Source organism: Coregonus clupeaformis, chromosome 1 (assembly GCF_020615455.1).
Source record: "Coregonus clupeaformis isolate EN_2021a chromosome 1, ASM2061545v1, whole genome shotgun sequence".
NCBI lineage: Eukaryota > Metazoa > Chordata > Actinopteri > Salmoniformes > Salmonidae > Coregonus > Coregonus clupeaformis.
Window position 1 is genome coordinate 56452236 of NC_059192.1, and position 17233 is coordinate 56469468.

General features: G+C 42.1%; 1 protein-coding gene across 1 annotated transcript in view; it reads left to right on the forward strand.

The window, feature by feature from the left end:
* Positions 1-17009, forward strand: part of LOC121534592 (SH3 and PX domain-containing protein 2A-like) — a 40910-nt gene extending 23901 nt beyond the window's left edge. The window contains exons 6-7 of the mRNA XM_041841496.1: positions 14049-14080; positions 16996-17009. Coding sequence (XP_041697430.1) covers positions 14049-14080; positions 16996-17009 — 46 coding nt within the window. The remainder of the gene's footprint in view (positions 1-14048; positions 14081-16995) is intronic.
* Positions 17010-17233: the final 224 nt, after the last annotated feature.

Here is a 17233-nt window from a genome sequence, read left to right on the forward strand (position 1 = left end):
AATTATTTATAACTACCTTCCGGCCTCCCGACCATACGCTCAAGGACAAATAGGCCCACGGCTGAATGTAATTGGGGACCCCTTGTCTAGGGGCTTTTGCTAAATTGGAAATGAAGGTGTCATTGACTCTGTACCTCATGGACTCTGTAATGCATGCATGTCTTCACCTATCATCCCCCTCCTACCTCAACCGCACACACTGCATGATTCTGTGGGTAGGTCAACTCTCCATTGATTATAATGACTTCCTGTCCAATTACTTTTGACCTCGGACCAGGGGTTACGCATGCAGGGGGCAGACTATGGTTACGGACAGCAGTATTTGTTTAGCATATACCTCGAGTGGACTCAGTCTCTTGGCTGAAACCCAACTGGCTGAAAACTGTGTGCAAAATACTAATATCTCACACATTCCATGTCTAATGGGCCCACCTACAAAGACTGCGCTGCAGTTAGATACAAACAGCTGGTTATTCTCAACTCCGGCTCAGGATGGGCCCATACAGATTCAGATTTAATGATATATTTAAAACTCCCCCACCTATACATTGAATGTTTGTGTGTGTGTGTGAGGGTGTGCATGAGGGAGAGAGTGGGTGTGAGAACGACTGTTTTGAGCTTGTGTGTGTGTATGTATGTATGTATGTATGTATGTATGTGCATGTGCATGTTCGTGTGTGTGTATGTACTTGTATGTCCTTGCCCTTTCCAGTCAGCAAAAGGTTAACTTCACTGCAGAAAGCACTAGCACACTGTCTTAACATGTGAATAGTGTTTGGACATACAGTGAGGGGAAAAAAGTATTTGATCCCCTGCTGATTTTGTACGTCTGCCCACTGACAAAGAAATGATCAGTCTATAATTTTAATGGTAGGTTTATTTGAACAGTGAGAGACAGAATAACAACAAAACATCCAGAAAAATGCATGTCAAAAATGTTATAAATTGATTTGCATTTTAATGAGGGAAATATGTATTTGACCCCCTCTCAATCAGAAAGATTTTTGGCTCCCAGGTGTCTTTTATAAAGATAACGAGCTGAGATTAGGAGCACACTCTTAAAGGGAGTGTTCCTAATCTCAGCTTGTTACCTGTATAAAAGACACCTGTCCACAGAAGCAATCAATCAATCAGATTCCAAACTCTCCACCATGGCCAAGACCAAAGAGCTCTCCAAGGATGTCAGGGACAAGATTGTAGACCTACACAAGGCTGGAATGGGCTACAAGACCATCGCCAAGCAGCTTGGTGAGAAGGTGACAACAGTTGGTGCGATTATTCGCAAATGGAAGAAACACAAAATAACTGTCAATCTCCCTCGGCCTGTAGCTCCATGCAAGATCTCACCTCGTGGAATTGCAATGATTATGAGAACGGTGAGGAATCAGCCCAGAACTACATGGGAGGATATTGTCAATGATGTCAAGGCAGCTGGGACCATAGTCACCAAGAAAACAATTGGTAACACACTACGCCGTGAAGGACTGAAATCCTGCAGCACCCGCAAGGTCCCCCTGCTCAAGAAAGCACATATATATGCCCGTCTGAAGTTTGCCAATGAACATCTGAATGATTCAGAGGAGAACTGGGTGAAAGTGTTGTGGTCAGATGAGACCAAAATCGAGCTCTTTGCCATCAACTCAACTTGCCGTGTCTGGAGGAGGAGGAATACTGCCTATGACCCCAAGAACACCATCCCCACCGTCAAACATGGAGGTGGAAACATTATGCTTTGGGGGTGTTTTTCTGCTAAGGGGACAGGACAACTTCACCGCATCAAAGGGACGATGGACGGGACCATGTACCGTCAAATCTTGGGTGAGAACCTCCTTCCCTCAGCCAGGGCATTGAAAATGGGTCGTTGATAGGTAATTCAGCATGACAATGACCCAAAACACATGGCCAAGGCAACAAAGGTGTGGCTCAAGAAGAAGCACATTAAGGTCCTGGAGTGGCCTAGCCAGTCTCCAGACCTTAATCCCATAGAAAATCTGTGGAGGGAGCTGAAGGTTCAAGTTGCCAAACGTCAGCCTCGAAATCTTAATGACTTGGAGAAGATTTACAAAGAGGACAGGGACAAAATCCCTCCTTAGATGTGTGCAAACCTGGTGGCCAACTACAAGAAACGTCTGACCTCTTTGATTGCCAACAAGGGTTTTGCCACCAAGTACTAAGTCATGTTTTGCAGAGGGGTCAAATACTTATTTCCCTCATTAAAATGCAAATCAATTTATAACATTTTTGACATGCGTTTCTCTGGATTTTTTTGTTGTTATTCTGTCTCTCACTGTTTAAATAAACCTACCATTAAAATTATAGACTGATCATTTCTTTGTCAGTGGGCAAACGTACAACATCAGCAGGGGATCAAATACTTTTTTCCCTCACTGTATTTCCCCTCTCACCTTCCCCACATATATTAGATTTTACTGTTGGTAGGAATGTGTTGAGCCAGAGTGTGCGTGCATTCCTCTCCTGGGAAGTATTTATTCCAGCTTTGAGGTACGGGTTACTCGCTAGCCTGGCCGATCCAGCATCCCCCGGTCCTCCCATCTTCTACCCCCAACGCTCCCCAGCCCCTCTACCCCACCCCCAGCCTTCCATGGTAACGCATTTCATGTGCCACTACGACACAGAACCATAAACAGCTAGCTCCAGAGGCCAGTAGCCCAACCGTCCAACAGAACAGCTCTATTCTCCTGAGTGGCCCTTGTGAAAGAATTGGCTGAAGTGCTGAAGTGATTCTTGACGTGTATGTTAGGGAGAGGGGTTGTGTTTAAGGTAGGTGTAAAACTGGAACTTATAGCTGCATACTGTAACCTTAACTACATCAACTACCTCAACATACAAATTATGAATCAAATATAAATGAGCTACTTATACAGTGGCTTTAGAAAGTATTCACCCCCTCTTGGTATTTTTCCTATTTTGTTGCCTTACAACCTGGAATTAAAATAGATTTTTTGGGGGGTTTGCATCATTTGATTTACACAACATGCCTACCACTTTGAAGATGCAAAATATTTTTTATTGTGAAACAAACAAGAAATAAGACAAAAAAACAGAACCTGAGCATGCTTAACTACTTTGTAGAGTCACCTTTTGCAATAATTACAGCTGCAAGTCTCTTGGGGTATGTCTCTATAAGCTTGGCACATCTAGCCACTGGGATTTTTGCCTGTTCTTCAAGGCAAAACTGCTCCAGCTCCTTCAAGTTGGATGGGTTCCGCTGGTGTACAGCAATCTTTAAGTCATACCACAGATTCTCAATTAGATTGAGATCTGGGCTTTGACTAGACCATTCCAAGAAATTTTAATGTTTCCCCTTAAACCACTCAAGTGTTGGTTTAGCAGTATGTTTAGGGTCATTGTCCTGCTGGAAGGTGAACCTCTGTCCCACTCTCAAATCTCTGGAAGACTGAAACAGGTTTCCCTCAAGAATTTCTCTGTATTTAGCGCAATCCATCGTTCCTTCAATTCTGACCAGTTTCCCTGTCCCTGCCGATGGGAAAAACATCCCCACAGCATGATGCTCACCACCATGCTTCACTGTGGGGATGGTGTTCTCGGGTGATGAGAGGTGTTGGGGTTTGCGCCAGACTGCGTTTTCTTTGATGGCCAAAAAGCTCAATTTTAGTCTCATCTGACCAGAGTACCTTCTTCCATATGTTTGTGGAGTCTCCCACATGCCTTTTGGCAAACACCAAACGTGTTTGCTTATTTTTTTCTTTAAGCAATGGCTTTTTTTCTGGCCACTCTTCCATAAAGCCCAGCTCTGTGGAGTGTATGGCTTAAAGTGGTCTTATGGACAGATACTCCAATCTCCGCTGTGGACCCTTGCAGCTCCTTCAGGGTTATCTTTGGTCTCTTTGTTGCCTCTCTGATTAATGCCCTCCTTGCCTGGTCTGTTAGTTTTGGTGGGCGGCCCTCTCTTGGCAGGTTTGTTGTAGTGCCATATATTTTCCATTTTTTAATAATGGATTTAATGGTGCTCTGTGGGATGTTCAAAGTTTCTGATATTTTTTTTATAACCCAACCCTGATCTGTACTTCTCCACAACTTTGTCCCTGACCTGTTTGGAGAGCTCCTTGGTCTTTATGGTGCTGCTTGCTTGGTGGTGCCCCTTGCTTAGTGGTGTTGCAGACTCTGGGGCCTTTCAGAACAGGTGTATGTGTACTGAGATCATGTGACACTTAGATTGCACACAGGTGGACATGATTTAACTAATTATGTGACTTCTGAAGGTAATTGGTTGCACCAAATCTTATTTAGCAGCTTCACGCACCACTTTTCCGTGATTTATTTTGTAGATTTTTTTGAAACAAGTTATTTTTTTCATTTCAATTCACCAATTTGTACTATTTTGTGTATGTCCATTACATGAAACCCAGATAAAAATCAATTTAAATTACAGGTTGTAATGCAACAAAATAGGAAAAACGCCAAGGGGGATGAATACTTTTTGCAAGGCACTGTAAGTACTCGGCTAGTTCCATATAAGTAAAATGTTTCCTCTTCAGGTCATTAAGTCAGGATAAACTTTAATAAAGTATTCCCAAAAGCGATTATTCATTTGTGATACAGTATAAGTCTTCTTGCTTAGAATGTTGCCTGAGAATCAAAACGAGCAGGATATACGATTATTTCATCTCTCACCCTTGATAATCTAAAGTTTATGACATTTTTACAGCAGGAGAGTTATAGTTGTTATTCTGTAGTGTAAAAGCATCTCATCTGGATCTAATGGATTTAATGTTGTGGGAATGTACGTTTTTGTTTTCCCATTGGTTCTGAGAACGAAGCCATACATTTTTTAAACGTTCTGAGAACGGAATTGAACATTTCACCTGTTCTGGGACCAGTTCTGAGGTTCTAAGAACGTCCTGGGAGGTTTTATTAATGTTCTGAGAATGGACATCATAGGTTATTTACATTTACATTTACGTCATTTAGCAGACACTCCTATCAAGAGCGACTTACAAATTGGATTTGAGAACATGTTTCAATAAAACTTGTAATAACTGCTGGCTTAGTTAAACTGTTTTGAAATCCAAGCACAGATATGACACATGTAAATTCATTTGCTTAGGCATTAATCATGCAAGCACATATTTTTTATTGTGGCACGGAGTCAGTGAGATTCAAACCTATGATTTTCTGTTCTTTATCCATGGAATTAGTCCACAGCGCCACCAGGATGGAGCCAGCGTACCATGTTTTTTTTTTTACTATTCATTTTAGTCTATTCAAACATCCCATTTCAAAGGAAACAAGCACTCATTAAGATTAGGTTTGTCCAATAAGTGGACATGGCCAACACACCTGAACACACTTAACAAGATAGAGGATAGAGAGAGTTTTGTTGACTCTGAGAACAGAATGTATATTTTTATAAATAACATTCTCTGAACGTTCTGAGAACATGACTTTAAATAGAACCATGAGGAAACCTGTAGGAAACGTTATTCTGAAGTACTGAAATTCCTACCTAAGAAACATATGCTTCTCAGAACATTATGTGCTAGCTGGGTATCGTGCACCATTCCCAGAACGTTGTGGGAAGTTTGTAAGCAAAATAACCTAGGACAACCACACTCTTACCAAGCTGTAAGAAACATGTGGTTCTCAGAATGTTATGTGCTAGCTGGGAATGTTCTTAAAAATGACTTTGGTTGAAGAAATAGAGACATACATGTTGAGGTTGTTATGATAGTGCTGTTAAGTTGTTCCAGATCCGTTTTATGTCTAGCTTTAATGGATTAACTCAGTGCTGTTTAGGCGACATGGAACTGTAGTAATCATGTATGTCATTAAGCAGATTTGAGGTGTCTTTATGGATCTTGTGTCATAGATTAATTTCTCAAAGCCAAAATCTGAATGGCCACTACCATGACTGAAAGAATCAGCTGGGCATAACACACTACTAAAGGCCTATAATGTCACAATGGCAGCCACTGACAGCTTAACTCCTTACACTTGTGGAAATTGGCCTATATGGATAGGGCCAAATTGAAATGTAGTAGAAGAACTATAAAAAGCATATGGCCGTGACCCCACTCTCCGAGGGTATCTCAGGGGGAGTTGGGATATGCAAAACACACTTTTCCATTTCACACATCACACTCTTACATGTTGCCCACTTGTAAATGCAGTGAAACAAGACTAATATCAACACCCCTTATTTCAACTTTGGAGATTATGGGGAAATTATCAGACCAAAGGTGAGGACACAACAGTTCACCTGACACAAGACTGAATTCAAACATTATACTCTTGATTTTATGTGCATTTTAAATTTACTCTAATTTTCACAGCTTTTGTCAATAATTAAATCAGAAAATACTCTGGATACATTCAGTAACATAAGAATATGCATTGACATTTTGGAGTAAGCACAAGATAAGAAAAACAACTATTACAGGGGGGTTTGAGTGAGAGGTCTAACTGGTGTCTCCAATCTGGGGACAGCTCCTAAGAAAATGTGTATGCACTTTCATAACTCAAGAAAAGAGCCTTCAACCATAAGATGCTTTTAATTTTTTAATTTTTTAGCTCTCCTAGCTTTGAGGAACTGAGGAACTGAAGCAAGCACATTTTTTGTTTGGAACACAGCCCTGCGTCACCACCATCACACAACTGTTGTTTACGCAATCCAGACACGTTCCATTATAAATCACAATCTGGGTCAGGTGGGCTTCATTTGAATACTTATTCTATTGCCAACATGGCTAGCTATGTTATAAATTAGTCTTTCAAAAGGAACTTCAGACAAACAGATTGTAACTTTGTGCAAAGCTGTCATCAAGGCAAAGGGTGGGTATTTTGAAGAATCTAAAATCGAAAATACATTGATTTGTTTAACACTTTTTTGGTTACTACATGATTCCATATGTGTTATTTCATAGTTTTGATATCTTCACTATTATTCTACAACGTAGTTGAATGAGTAGGTGTGTCCATATTTTTGACTGGTACTGTGTATATATATATATATATATATATATATATATATATATATATATATATATATATATATATATATATATATATATATATATATATATATATATATATAATGTGTATATGTATATATATATATAATGTGTATATGTATGTTTTTTTTTCTTTATTATTTTCCCCTAACCTTACCACCCATCTATATCTGAAGACCATCCAGTTTTGATATCTCTTTGCCATATATTTTTTTATGTGCTGTTTTACTAAAGTTCTGAACCTTTCTATTCTCATAGTTGTCATCCTTGTAACTATGGATCAAAATTACAGATCATAAACATTGATACTGTAAATTACATACGTTTTCAAATATGGAAATGTAAAGTGCACGTTTGGACTCATGCGACACCATGAAGATCAAGGAGCTCTCCAAACAGGTCAGGGACAAAGTTGTGGAGAAGTACAGATCAGGGTTGGGTTATAAAAAAATATCAGAAACTTTGAACATCCCACAGAGCACCATTAAATCCATTATAAAAAAATTGAAAGAATATGGCACCACAACAAACCTGCCAACAGAGGGCCGCCCACCAAAACTCACGGACCAGGCAAGGAGGGCATTAATCAAAGAGGCAACAAAGAGACCAAAGATAACCCTGAAGGAGCTGCAAAGCTCCACAGCGGAGATTGGAGTATCTGTCCATAGGACCACTTTAAGCCGTACACTCCACAGAGCTGGGCTTTACGGAAGAGTGGCCAGAAAAAAGCCATTGCTTAAAGAAAAAATAAGCAAACATGTTTGGTGTTCACCAAAAGGCATGTGGGAGACTCCACAAACATATGGAGGAAGGTACTCTGGTCAGATGAGACTAAAATTGAGTTTTTTGGCCATCAAGGAAAACGCTATGTCTGGCACAAACCCAACACCTCTCATCACCCCGAGAACACCATCCCCACAGTGAAGCATGGTGGTGTCAGCATCATGCTGTGGGGATGTTTTCCATTGGCAGGGACTGGGAAACTGGTCAAAATTGAAGGAATGATGGATGGCGCTAAATACAGGGAAATTCTTGAGGGAAACCTGTTTCAGTCTCCCAGAGATTTGAGACTGGGACGGAGGTTCACCTTCCAGCAGGACAATGACCCTAAGCATACTCCTAAAGCAACACTAGAGTGGTTTAAGGGGAAACATTTAAATGTCTTGGAATGGCCTAGTCAAAGCCCAGACCTCAATCCAATTGAGAATCTGTGGTATGACTTAAAGATTGCTGTACACCAGTGGAACCCATCCAACTTGAAGGAGCTGGAGCAGTTTTGCCTTGAAGAACGGGCAAAAATCCCAGTGGCTAGATGTGCCAAGCTTATAGAGACATACCCCAAGAGACTTGCAGCTGTAATTGCTGCAAACGGTGGATCTACAAAGTATTGACTTTGGTGGGGTGAATAGTTATGCAAGCTCAAGATTTCTTTTTTTTTGTCTTATTTGTTGTTTGTTTCACAAAAATATATATTTTGCATCTTCAAAGTGGTAGGCATGTTGTGTAAATCAAATGATACAAACTCTCCAAAAATCTATTTTAATTCCAGGTTTTAAGGCAACAAAATAGGAAAAATTCCAAGTGGGGTAAATACTTTCGCAAGCCACTGTATGCATCTGTTGGTCACAGATAACTTCAACAAAAAAATGTAGGGGCTTGGATCAGAAAACCAGTCAGTATCTGGTGTGACCAACATTTGCCTTATGCAGCACAACACATTTGCTTCGCATATAGTTGATCAGGCTGTTGATTGTGGACTGTGGAATGTTGTCCAACACCTCTTCAATGGCTGTGCGAAGTTGCTGGATATTGCCGGGAACTGGAACACGCTGTCCTACACGTCGATCCAGAGCATCCCAAACATGCTCAATGGGTGACATGTCTGGTGAGTATGCAGACAATGGAAGAACTGGGACATTTTTAGCTTCCAAGAATTGTGTACAGATCGTTGCGACATGGGGCCGTGCATTATCGTGCTGAAACATGAGGTGATGCCGGTATTTGATATGCCACACCTGTCAGGTGGATGGATTATCTTGGCAAAGGAGAAATGCTCACTAACAGGGATGTAAACAAATTTGTGCACACAGTTCGAGAGACATGGAACATTTCTGGGATCTTTTATTTCAGTTCATGAAACATGGGACCAACACTTTACATGTTGTGTTTATTTTTTTATTCAGTGTACATGGCTGCAGTCCTTCTGCTGGCCTCACTAAACAGGTGTCTGTGTTTGCATTCACATTTTTATTTTTTATTTTTTTTATTTCACCTTTATTTAACCAGATAAGCCAGTTGAGAACAAGTTCTCATTTACAACTGCGACCTGGCCAAGATAAAGCAAAGCAGTGCGATAAAAACAACAAACACAGAGTTACATATGGAATAAACAAAACGTACAGTCAATAACACAATAGAAAATCTATATACAGTGTGTGCAAATGTAGTAAGTTATGGAGGTAAGGTAATAAATAGGCCATAGTGCAAAATAATTGCAATTTAGTATTAACACTGGAGTGATAGATGTGCAGAAGATTATGTGCAAATAGAGATACTGGGGTGCAAATTAGCAAAATAAATAACAATGTAAATAACAATATGGGGATGAGGTAGTTGGGTGGGTTAATTACAGATGGGCTGTGTACAGGTGCAGTGATCGGTAATCTGCTCTGACAACTGATGCTTAAAGATAGTGAGGGATATAAGTGTCTCCAGCTTCAGAGATTTTTGCAGTTCGTTCCAGTCATTTGCAGCAACGAACTGGAAGGAATGGCAGTCAAAGGAGGTGTTGGCTTTGGGGATGACCAGTGAGATATACCTGCTGCAACGCACGGGTGGGTGTTGCTATGGTGACCAATGAGCTAAGATAAGGCGGGGATTTGCCTAGAAGAGATTTATAGATGACCTGGAGCCAGTGGGTTTGGCGACGAATATGTAGTGAGGTCCAGCCAACGAGAGCGTACAGGTCACAATGGTGGGTAGTGTATGGGGCTTTGGTGACAAAACGGATGGCACTGTGATAGACTACATCCAATTTGCTGAGTAGAGTGTTGGAAGCTATTTTGTAAAGCATGCGTTTAGTTTTACTAGCGTTTAAGAGCAGTTGGAGGCCACGGAAGGAGTGTTGTATGGCATTGAAGCTTGTTTGGAGGTTTGTTAACACAGTGTCCAATGAAGGGCCAGATGTATACAAAATGGTGTCGTCTGCGTAGAGGTGGATCTGAGAGTCACCAGCAGCAAGAGTGACATCATTGATATACACAGAGAATAGAGTCGGCCCGAGAATTGAACCCTGTGGCACCCCCATAGAGACTGCCAGAGGTCCAGACAACAGGCCCTCCGATTTGACACATTGAACTCTATCTGAGAAGTAGTTGGTGAACCAGGCAAGGCAGTCATTTGAGAAACCAAGGCTATTTAGTCTGCCAATAAGAATGCAGTGATTGACAGAGTCAAAAGCCTTGGCCAGGTCGATAAAGATGGCTGCACAGTACTGTATTTTATCGATTGCGGTTATTATATCGTTTAGGACCTTGAACGTGGCTGAGGTGCACCCATGACCATCTCAGAAACCAGATTGCATAGCGGAGGAGGTACGGTGGAATTAGAAATGGTCGGTGATCTGTTTGTTAACTTGGCTTTCAAATACTTTCGAAAGGCAGGGCAGGATGGATATAGGTCTGTAACAGTTTGGATCTAGAGTGTCACCCCCTTTGAAGAGGGGGATGACCGTGGCAGCTTTCCAATCTCTGGGGATCTCAGACGATACAAATGAGAGGTTGAACAGCCTAGTAATAAGGGTTGCGACAATTTCGGCGGCTAATTTTAGAAAGAAGGGTCCAGATTGTCTAGCCCAGCTGATTTGTAGGGGTCCAGATTTTGCAGCTTTCAGGACTTCAGCTACCTGCATTTGGGTGAAGGAGAAGCAGTGGGGGGGCATGGGCAAGTTGCAGCGGAGGGTGCAGAGCTGGTGGCCGGGGTAGGGGTAGCCAGGTGGAAAGCATGGCCAGCCGTAGCAAAATGCTTATTAAAATTCTCGATTATCATAGATTTATCGGTGGTGACAGTGTTTCCTAGCCTCAGTACAGTGGGTAGCTTGGAGGAGGTGCTCTTATTCTCCATAGACTTTACAGTGTCCCAAAACTTTTTGGAGTTAGTGCTACAGGATGCACATTTTTGTTTGAAAAAGCTAGCCTTTGCTTTGCTAACTGATTGTGTATATTGGTTCCTGACTTCCCTGAAAAGTTGCATATCGCGGGGGCTGTTCGATGCTAATGCATTACACCACAGGATGTTTTTGTGCTGGTCAAGGGCAGTCAAGTCTGGGGTGAACTAGGGACTATATCTGTTCTTAGTTCTGAATTTATTGAATGGGGCATGCTTATTCAAGATGAACATCCAGGCATCCTCTACTGACGGAATGAGGTCAATATCCATCCAGGATACCCGGGCCAGGTCAATTAGAAAGGCCTGCTCGCTGAAGTGTTTTAGGGAGCGTTTGACAGTGATGAGGGATGGTCGTTTGACCGCGGACCCATTACGGACACAGGCAATGAGGCAGTGATCGCTGAGATCCTGGTTGAAGACAGCAGAGGTGTATTTAGAGGGTAAGTTAGTCAGGATGATATCTATGAGGGTGCCCACGGATTTAGGGTTGTACCTGGTAGGTTCCTTGATAATTTGTGTGAGATTGAGGGCATCTAGTTTAGATTGTAGGATGGCCGGGGTGTTAAGCATATCCCAGTTTAGGTCACCAAGCAGTACGAACTCTGAGGATAGATGGGGGGCAAGCAATTCACATATGGTGTCCAGGGCACAACTGGGGGCTGAGGGTGGTCTGTAAGCGGCAACAGTGAGAGACGTATTTCTGGAAAAGTGGATTTTTAGAATTAGAAGCTCAAAGTGTTTGGGCACAGACCTGGATAGTATGATAGAGCTCTACAGTAGATTGCAACTCCGCCCCTTTGGCAGTTCTATCTAGACGGAAAATGTTGTAATTCGGGATGGCAATTTCTGAATTTTTGGTGGCCTTCCTAAGCCAGGATTCAGACACTGCTAGAACATCAGGGTTGGCAGCATGTGCTAACGCAGTGAATAACTCAAACTTGGGGAGGAGGCTTCTGGTGTTGACATGCAAGAATCCAAGGCTTTTACGGTTACAGAAGTCAACAAATGATAGCGCCTGGGGAGTAGGAGTGATACTGGGGGCTACAGGGCCTGGGTTAATCTCTACATCACCAGAGGAACAGAGGAGGAATAGAATAAGGATACGGCTAAAGGCTTTAAGAACTGGTCTTCTAGTGCGTTGGGTACAGAGAATAAAAGGGTCAGATTTCCGGAAGTTGTAGAATAGATTCAGGGCATTATGTACAGACAAGGATATGGAAGGATGTGAGTACAGTGGAGGTGCACATAAGCATTGGGTAACGATGAAAGAGGTAGCATCACTGGAGGTACCGATTGAGCCGGTCTCCGCTTGTATGGGGGGTGGTACAAAGGAGCTCTCTGAGGCTGGTTGAGCGGGACTGGAGGTTCTACAGTGAAATAGTACAATATGAACTAGCCCAAACAGCAATAGGCTAGGCATATTGACATGGGAGAGAGGCATAACGCAATCACAGGTGTTATTCGAGAGGGCTAAGACAACAACTGGTAATGGCGACGAAAGTTTGGGCTGAGGCTAAACAGATAAACAGGATAGGGTACCGTGTAAAGGAACAGTCCAGCAGGCATCAGCTGTGGAGCTGAGTGATCATAAGGTCCAGTGAACAGCAATAGCTAAGTTCGGGAGCAGTTCGTAGGCTGCTACAGCACAGGCGAGCAGGAGGCATGGCTGTTGATTGCGCGTGCTAGCGGGCCGGGGCGAGCAGATGGATCTTCGTGGTCGTCGCAACGGGAAGCCTGTTGAAACCACATCAGACGATTACGTCGGCAGACCAGTCGTGATGGATCGGCGGGGCTCCGTGTCGACACTAGGAGATCCCGTCCGGTTGACAGAGAGGTAGATAGCCGGGAGATGGGCCTGGCTCGAGGCTAGCTCAAGGCTATCTGGTGCATCGGGACAGTGGTGAATTAGCCAACAACAGCCATTTTGTTGCAGCTAGCTAGTTGCGATGATCCGGTGTTAAGGTCCAGTGATTCAGTGATATCCACAGAAAATCCTCTCTGGGTCAATAGCGCACTGTGCAGACCGATAATTGTCCAGGCTAGAGCTGGCTGGTAGGTAGTGCAGGCCACAGACAGTGGTGAAGACCGCTAATGGTGGCTAATAGCAAGTAGCTAGTTAGCTGGCTAGCTGGCTAGTTTCAGCCGTAGGTTCTTGATAAAAATAAAGAAATAATAGAATCCGTGCCACATTGGGTGAGGCGGGTTGCAGGAAAGTATTTTTAGTTAAAGGATGGAAAGTGAGATAGAGAAATATATACATTGACCTTCAGTCTTTCAACACACACTGTTCAGTCTGAATTTAACCTAATGAAAACCTGCAGACAGCCATTCCCATACTGCAGAACACACACACGCACAGACACACATACATGCATGCATGCATGAACACACATACATTGATGTATTTCTTAGGGACAAGCTGGTTCATTGATTCTGATAGTGATCCATTCAGAATAAAATGTTAAGCATGGGCTTTGGAACGGACGGGTGTTCTATCTCAGAATGAATGCAACAGGCTAATGGATATGATAATGTATTACCATTTCATTGCAGTGTTCTCTGTCACTGACACACACACGCACATTGCACACACAAACACCCAACATTCACCAATAAACATACGCAAATCAACAACCACTCACTTTCTGTCACTCTTTCTCTCTTACACATACTGTACACACAGCAATCTCCCTCTGTCTCTCTCCCTCTTTCTCCCTGTCTCTCTGGCATGCTCTGTGTGGGGTGCCTGTCTCTGTGTGTGCGTTCTTAATGAGGGTTAGGCTGGTAGCTGCTAGGGTACAGAGTCCTGTGTGGGACAACATGCTCCTGCTTTGCCCTGGCTCCCTGTCGCACACTTACAATGACTCTCTGGTGTTGCTTCTTTTTCAGGGACTATGGGGGATCCACCAAACACAAGTCAGGTAAGACAAGTCACCTCCCAGCTAGCACATAACGTTCTGTAAACCATCCCAGCTAGCACATACTGTTCTAAGAACCATATGTTTCTTAGAGCTTGGTGAGAGAGTGGTTGTCTTATTGTTATTTTGCATAAAACCTTCCCACAAAGTTCTGTGAATGGTGCAGGATACCCAGCTAGCACATAACGTTCTGATAACGATATTTTTCTTAGGTGGGAATTTCAGTACTTCAGCATAACGTTTCCTCATGGTTCTATTTAAAGTAATGTTCTCAAATTGTTTGGAGAACGTTAAGAAACAACATTTTTCTGTGGGAATTTCAGTACTTCAGTATAACATTTTCTGTAGGTTTCCTCATGGATTTAAAGTCATGTTCTCAGAACATTAAGAAAACTTTCCATAAAAACCACAAGAAACCATTAGTAATGTTCAAAGAACGTTCTACAAATGTTATTTAAAAACAGGATCAACAAAACTCTCTATCGTCTATCTCACGGGTTCCCAAACTTTTTTTGCCCCGACACCATTTTGATAAAAAAATATATTGAGACCCCAACATGTAAAAAACATTATGTAATCAACGGCCGATGTTTACTTTTTAAATTGGGGCTATGACAGTCTATTACAAATAATTCTGACAGGACTTTTGAAAGTATTTCAATCTGAAGGAAGTATGGTTTGAAGTGACTGAAATGCATCAGAAACATATTGGGAAGTTCAGTAGATCATCAGGCAATAATTCTGCATGAGCTTCTGTGTAGAAAATAACATTATAATTTGTTGTCCACTCTGTTCTAAGGAGTCCTGCGTGGCTTGTGGGCATTTTAGAGGAAACATACTGTATGTGTTCCCGAGAGGCTTATCTGTCATTGATGGGGTCATAATATTTTGTAGCTCAAACGGTTCAAAGGATAAGCCACATTTCTAGTAAGAAAACATAAACCGCTGTTTATTACAACCGCATCTAGTGGCTACCGAAAGTTATTGACGTAATCGCGGTTCTATGAACCAAGCACATTTCTTTCAGAGATTCTCTCGCAACACCATTTTCAAATCAGTAGTTTGGGAAACCCTGCTCTATCTTGTTAAGTATGTTCAGGTGTTAATTGGCCTCACCTGATCTTAATGAGTGCTTGTTCCTTTGAAAGGGGGTCTGTTTGAATAGACTAAAATTAACAGTTTTGGATTAGTTTAAAAAATGATGGCATGCTAGCTCCATCCTGGTGGCCAGTGGACTAATTCTATGGATCGAGAACAGAAGATCATAAGTTTGAATGTCACTGTTGCTGTGCCACAATAAAAACGAAATGTGTTTGCATGACTAATGCCTAAGCAAATTAATATCCATGTTTCCTATCTGTGCTTGGAGTTCGAAACAGTTAACCTAAAGTAGTAGTGTTATGAAAAGTGTTATTAATACATGTTTTCAGAACGTTATTTAATTACCTTCAAATAACCTATAATTTCCATTCTCAGAACATTAATAAAACCTCCCAGGTAGGGCCGGACTACCGCATTTGCCCCCCCAACACATTTTGCCATGGTGCAGAGAGAAACATTTGCAGTTTTATAATACTATTCAAAAAAATTTGTCATGAGGCTAAGAGAAAATGTTGCAGTTTTAAAGCAAATGTCCTGAAATTCTGCACATTTTGCCATGAGGCTGAGAGAAAATGTTGCAGTTTTAAAGCTAAATTCCTGGAATTCTACAGATTTTGCTATCATATGTTATCTGGGGGCCCCCCGACCAAATCAGGAAACTTGTGGCTTCTTTTACCAGAACCAATGGGAAACTTAAAATGTACGTTCCCACAACTTCCAAGGAACCAAATGTGCTAGCTGGGCTAATTTCGCTCTATATTGAGCAGCATTCATATAGAGTTGCATCTATTCTGCTCCGGTCTGTTGCATTGCATGGTGTCCTGTTTGTAATATTTGTTTTCAGTTGTAGTGTGTTCTATTTCGATTAAGTTATTACAGTAGTGTATTACTTTGGTTGGTTATCGAGTTAGCTGCAACAGGTCATGTAGCCTATATGATGATGTATGTAAGTCCATTATTGAAATTAGTCTGGTAGGTGTGTGTGTGCGTGTGTGTCTTGTATCACTGTTGGCGTGCATGTGTGTAGGCATATACTGTATGTCTTTGTACCAAATAGGCAGACAGTAATACAGCATTTCTTGGGAGTCCATATCCTTTCCACCGACAGCTGAACAAAGCTCTATAATGTCATAAGTGTATAACAAGACCAACACAGCTCACGATAACATATCAAGTCTCTGCTTAAGACACACAGCCAAATCATACACGGCTCATTGTGATGAAAGGGTTAAGCAAACAGCATTGGTTGGGATGGAGCACCTGTTTGTAAAGCTATGCTGTGTATTGGCTGTGCCTGGGTTGGGTGCTGGCTGTTGAGGCAGTGAGTGGGCTCAGCGCATGGGGATATGGGCGTGGGTGGGGTTATACAGAAGATTCAGAGGGGATGGGGGAGCAGCTGTGCATCTGCGGTATGACTGTGGGTGTGTGTGTTAGCAGCTGTGCATCTGCAGTATGACCGTGTGTGTGTGTGTGTGTGTGTGTTAGCAGCTGTGCATCTGCAGTATGACCGTGTGTGTGTGTGTGTGTGTTAGCATCTGTGCATCTGCAGTATGACCGTGTGTGTGTGTGTGTGTGCGCAAGTTCAGGTGCACATGCGCGCGTGTGTGTACTTGAGTCACCAGAATTCTAGACTCTTTTTGCCAGGTGACAAAATGGGAGGTTAAATGATTCAGAGATTCATGAAGCTGCCATGGATTTGACACAAAAAGTATGTGAAAAAGTACTTTACACATAGACCTAGAGTATTATGCAGAAAATAGTACAGCTGAATTTCTCATTCCTGGTAACCTAATTTTCTCTTTGCTTCTCTCTGATAGGAAAACACACTTGAAGTTGCCACCAAATGAAATGAGACTCCAACCTAATTTCATTCTATACTCTATGGTATTGTGCCTTTACGTAACAGTGAATTCCATTGACATAATGAAATGGAAAGCTTGCCTTATTTCAGGCATGTGTCTCTGTCATAGCCTACATTCAGACCGTGCTAGATATTGAATTTCTTCCAGGAATCGGAGGCTGGAATAATAGGATTTTCACAGTTGTAAACGTTGC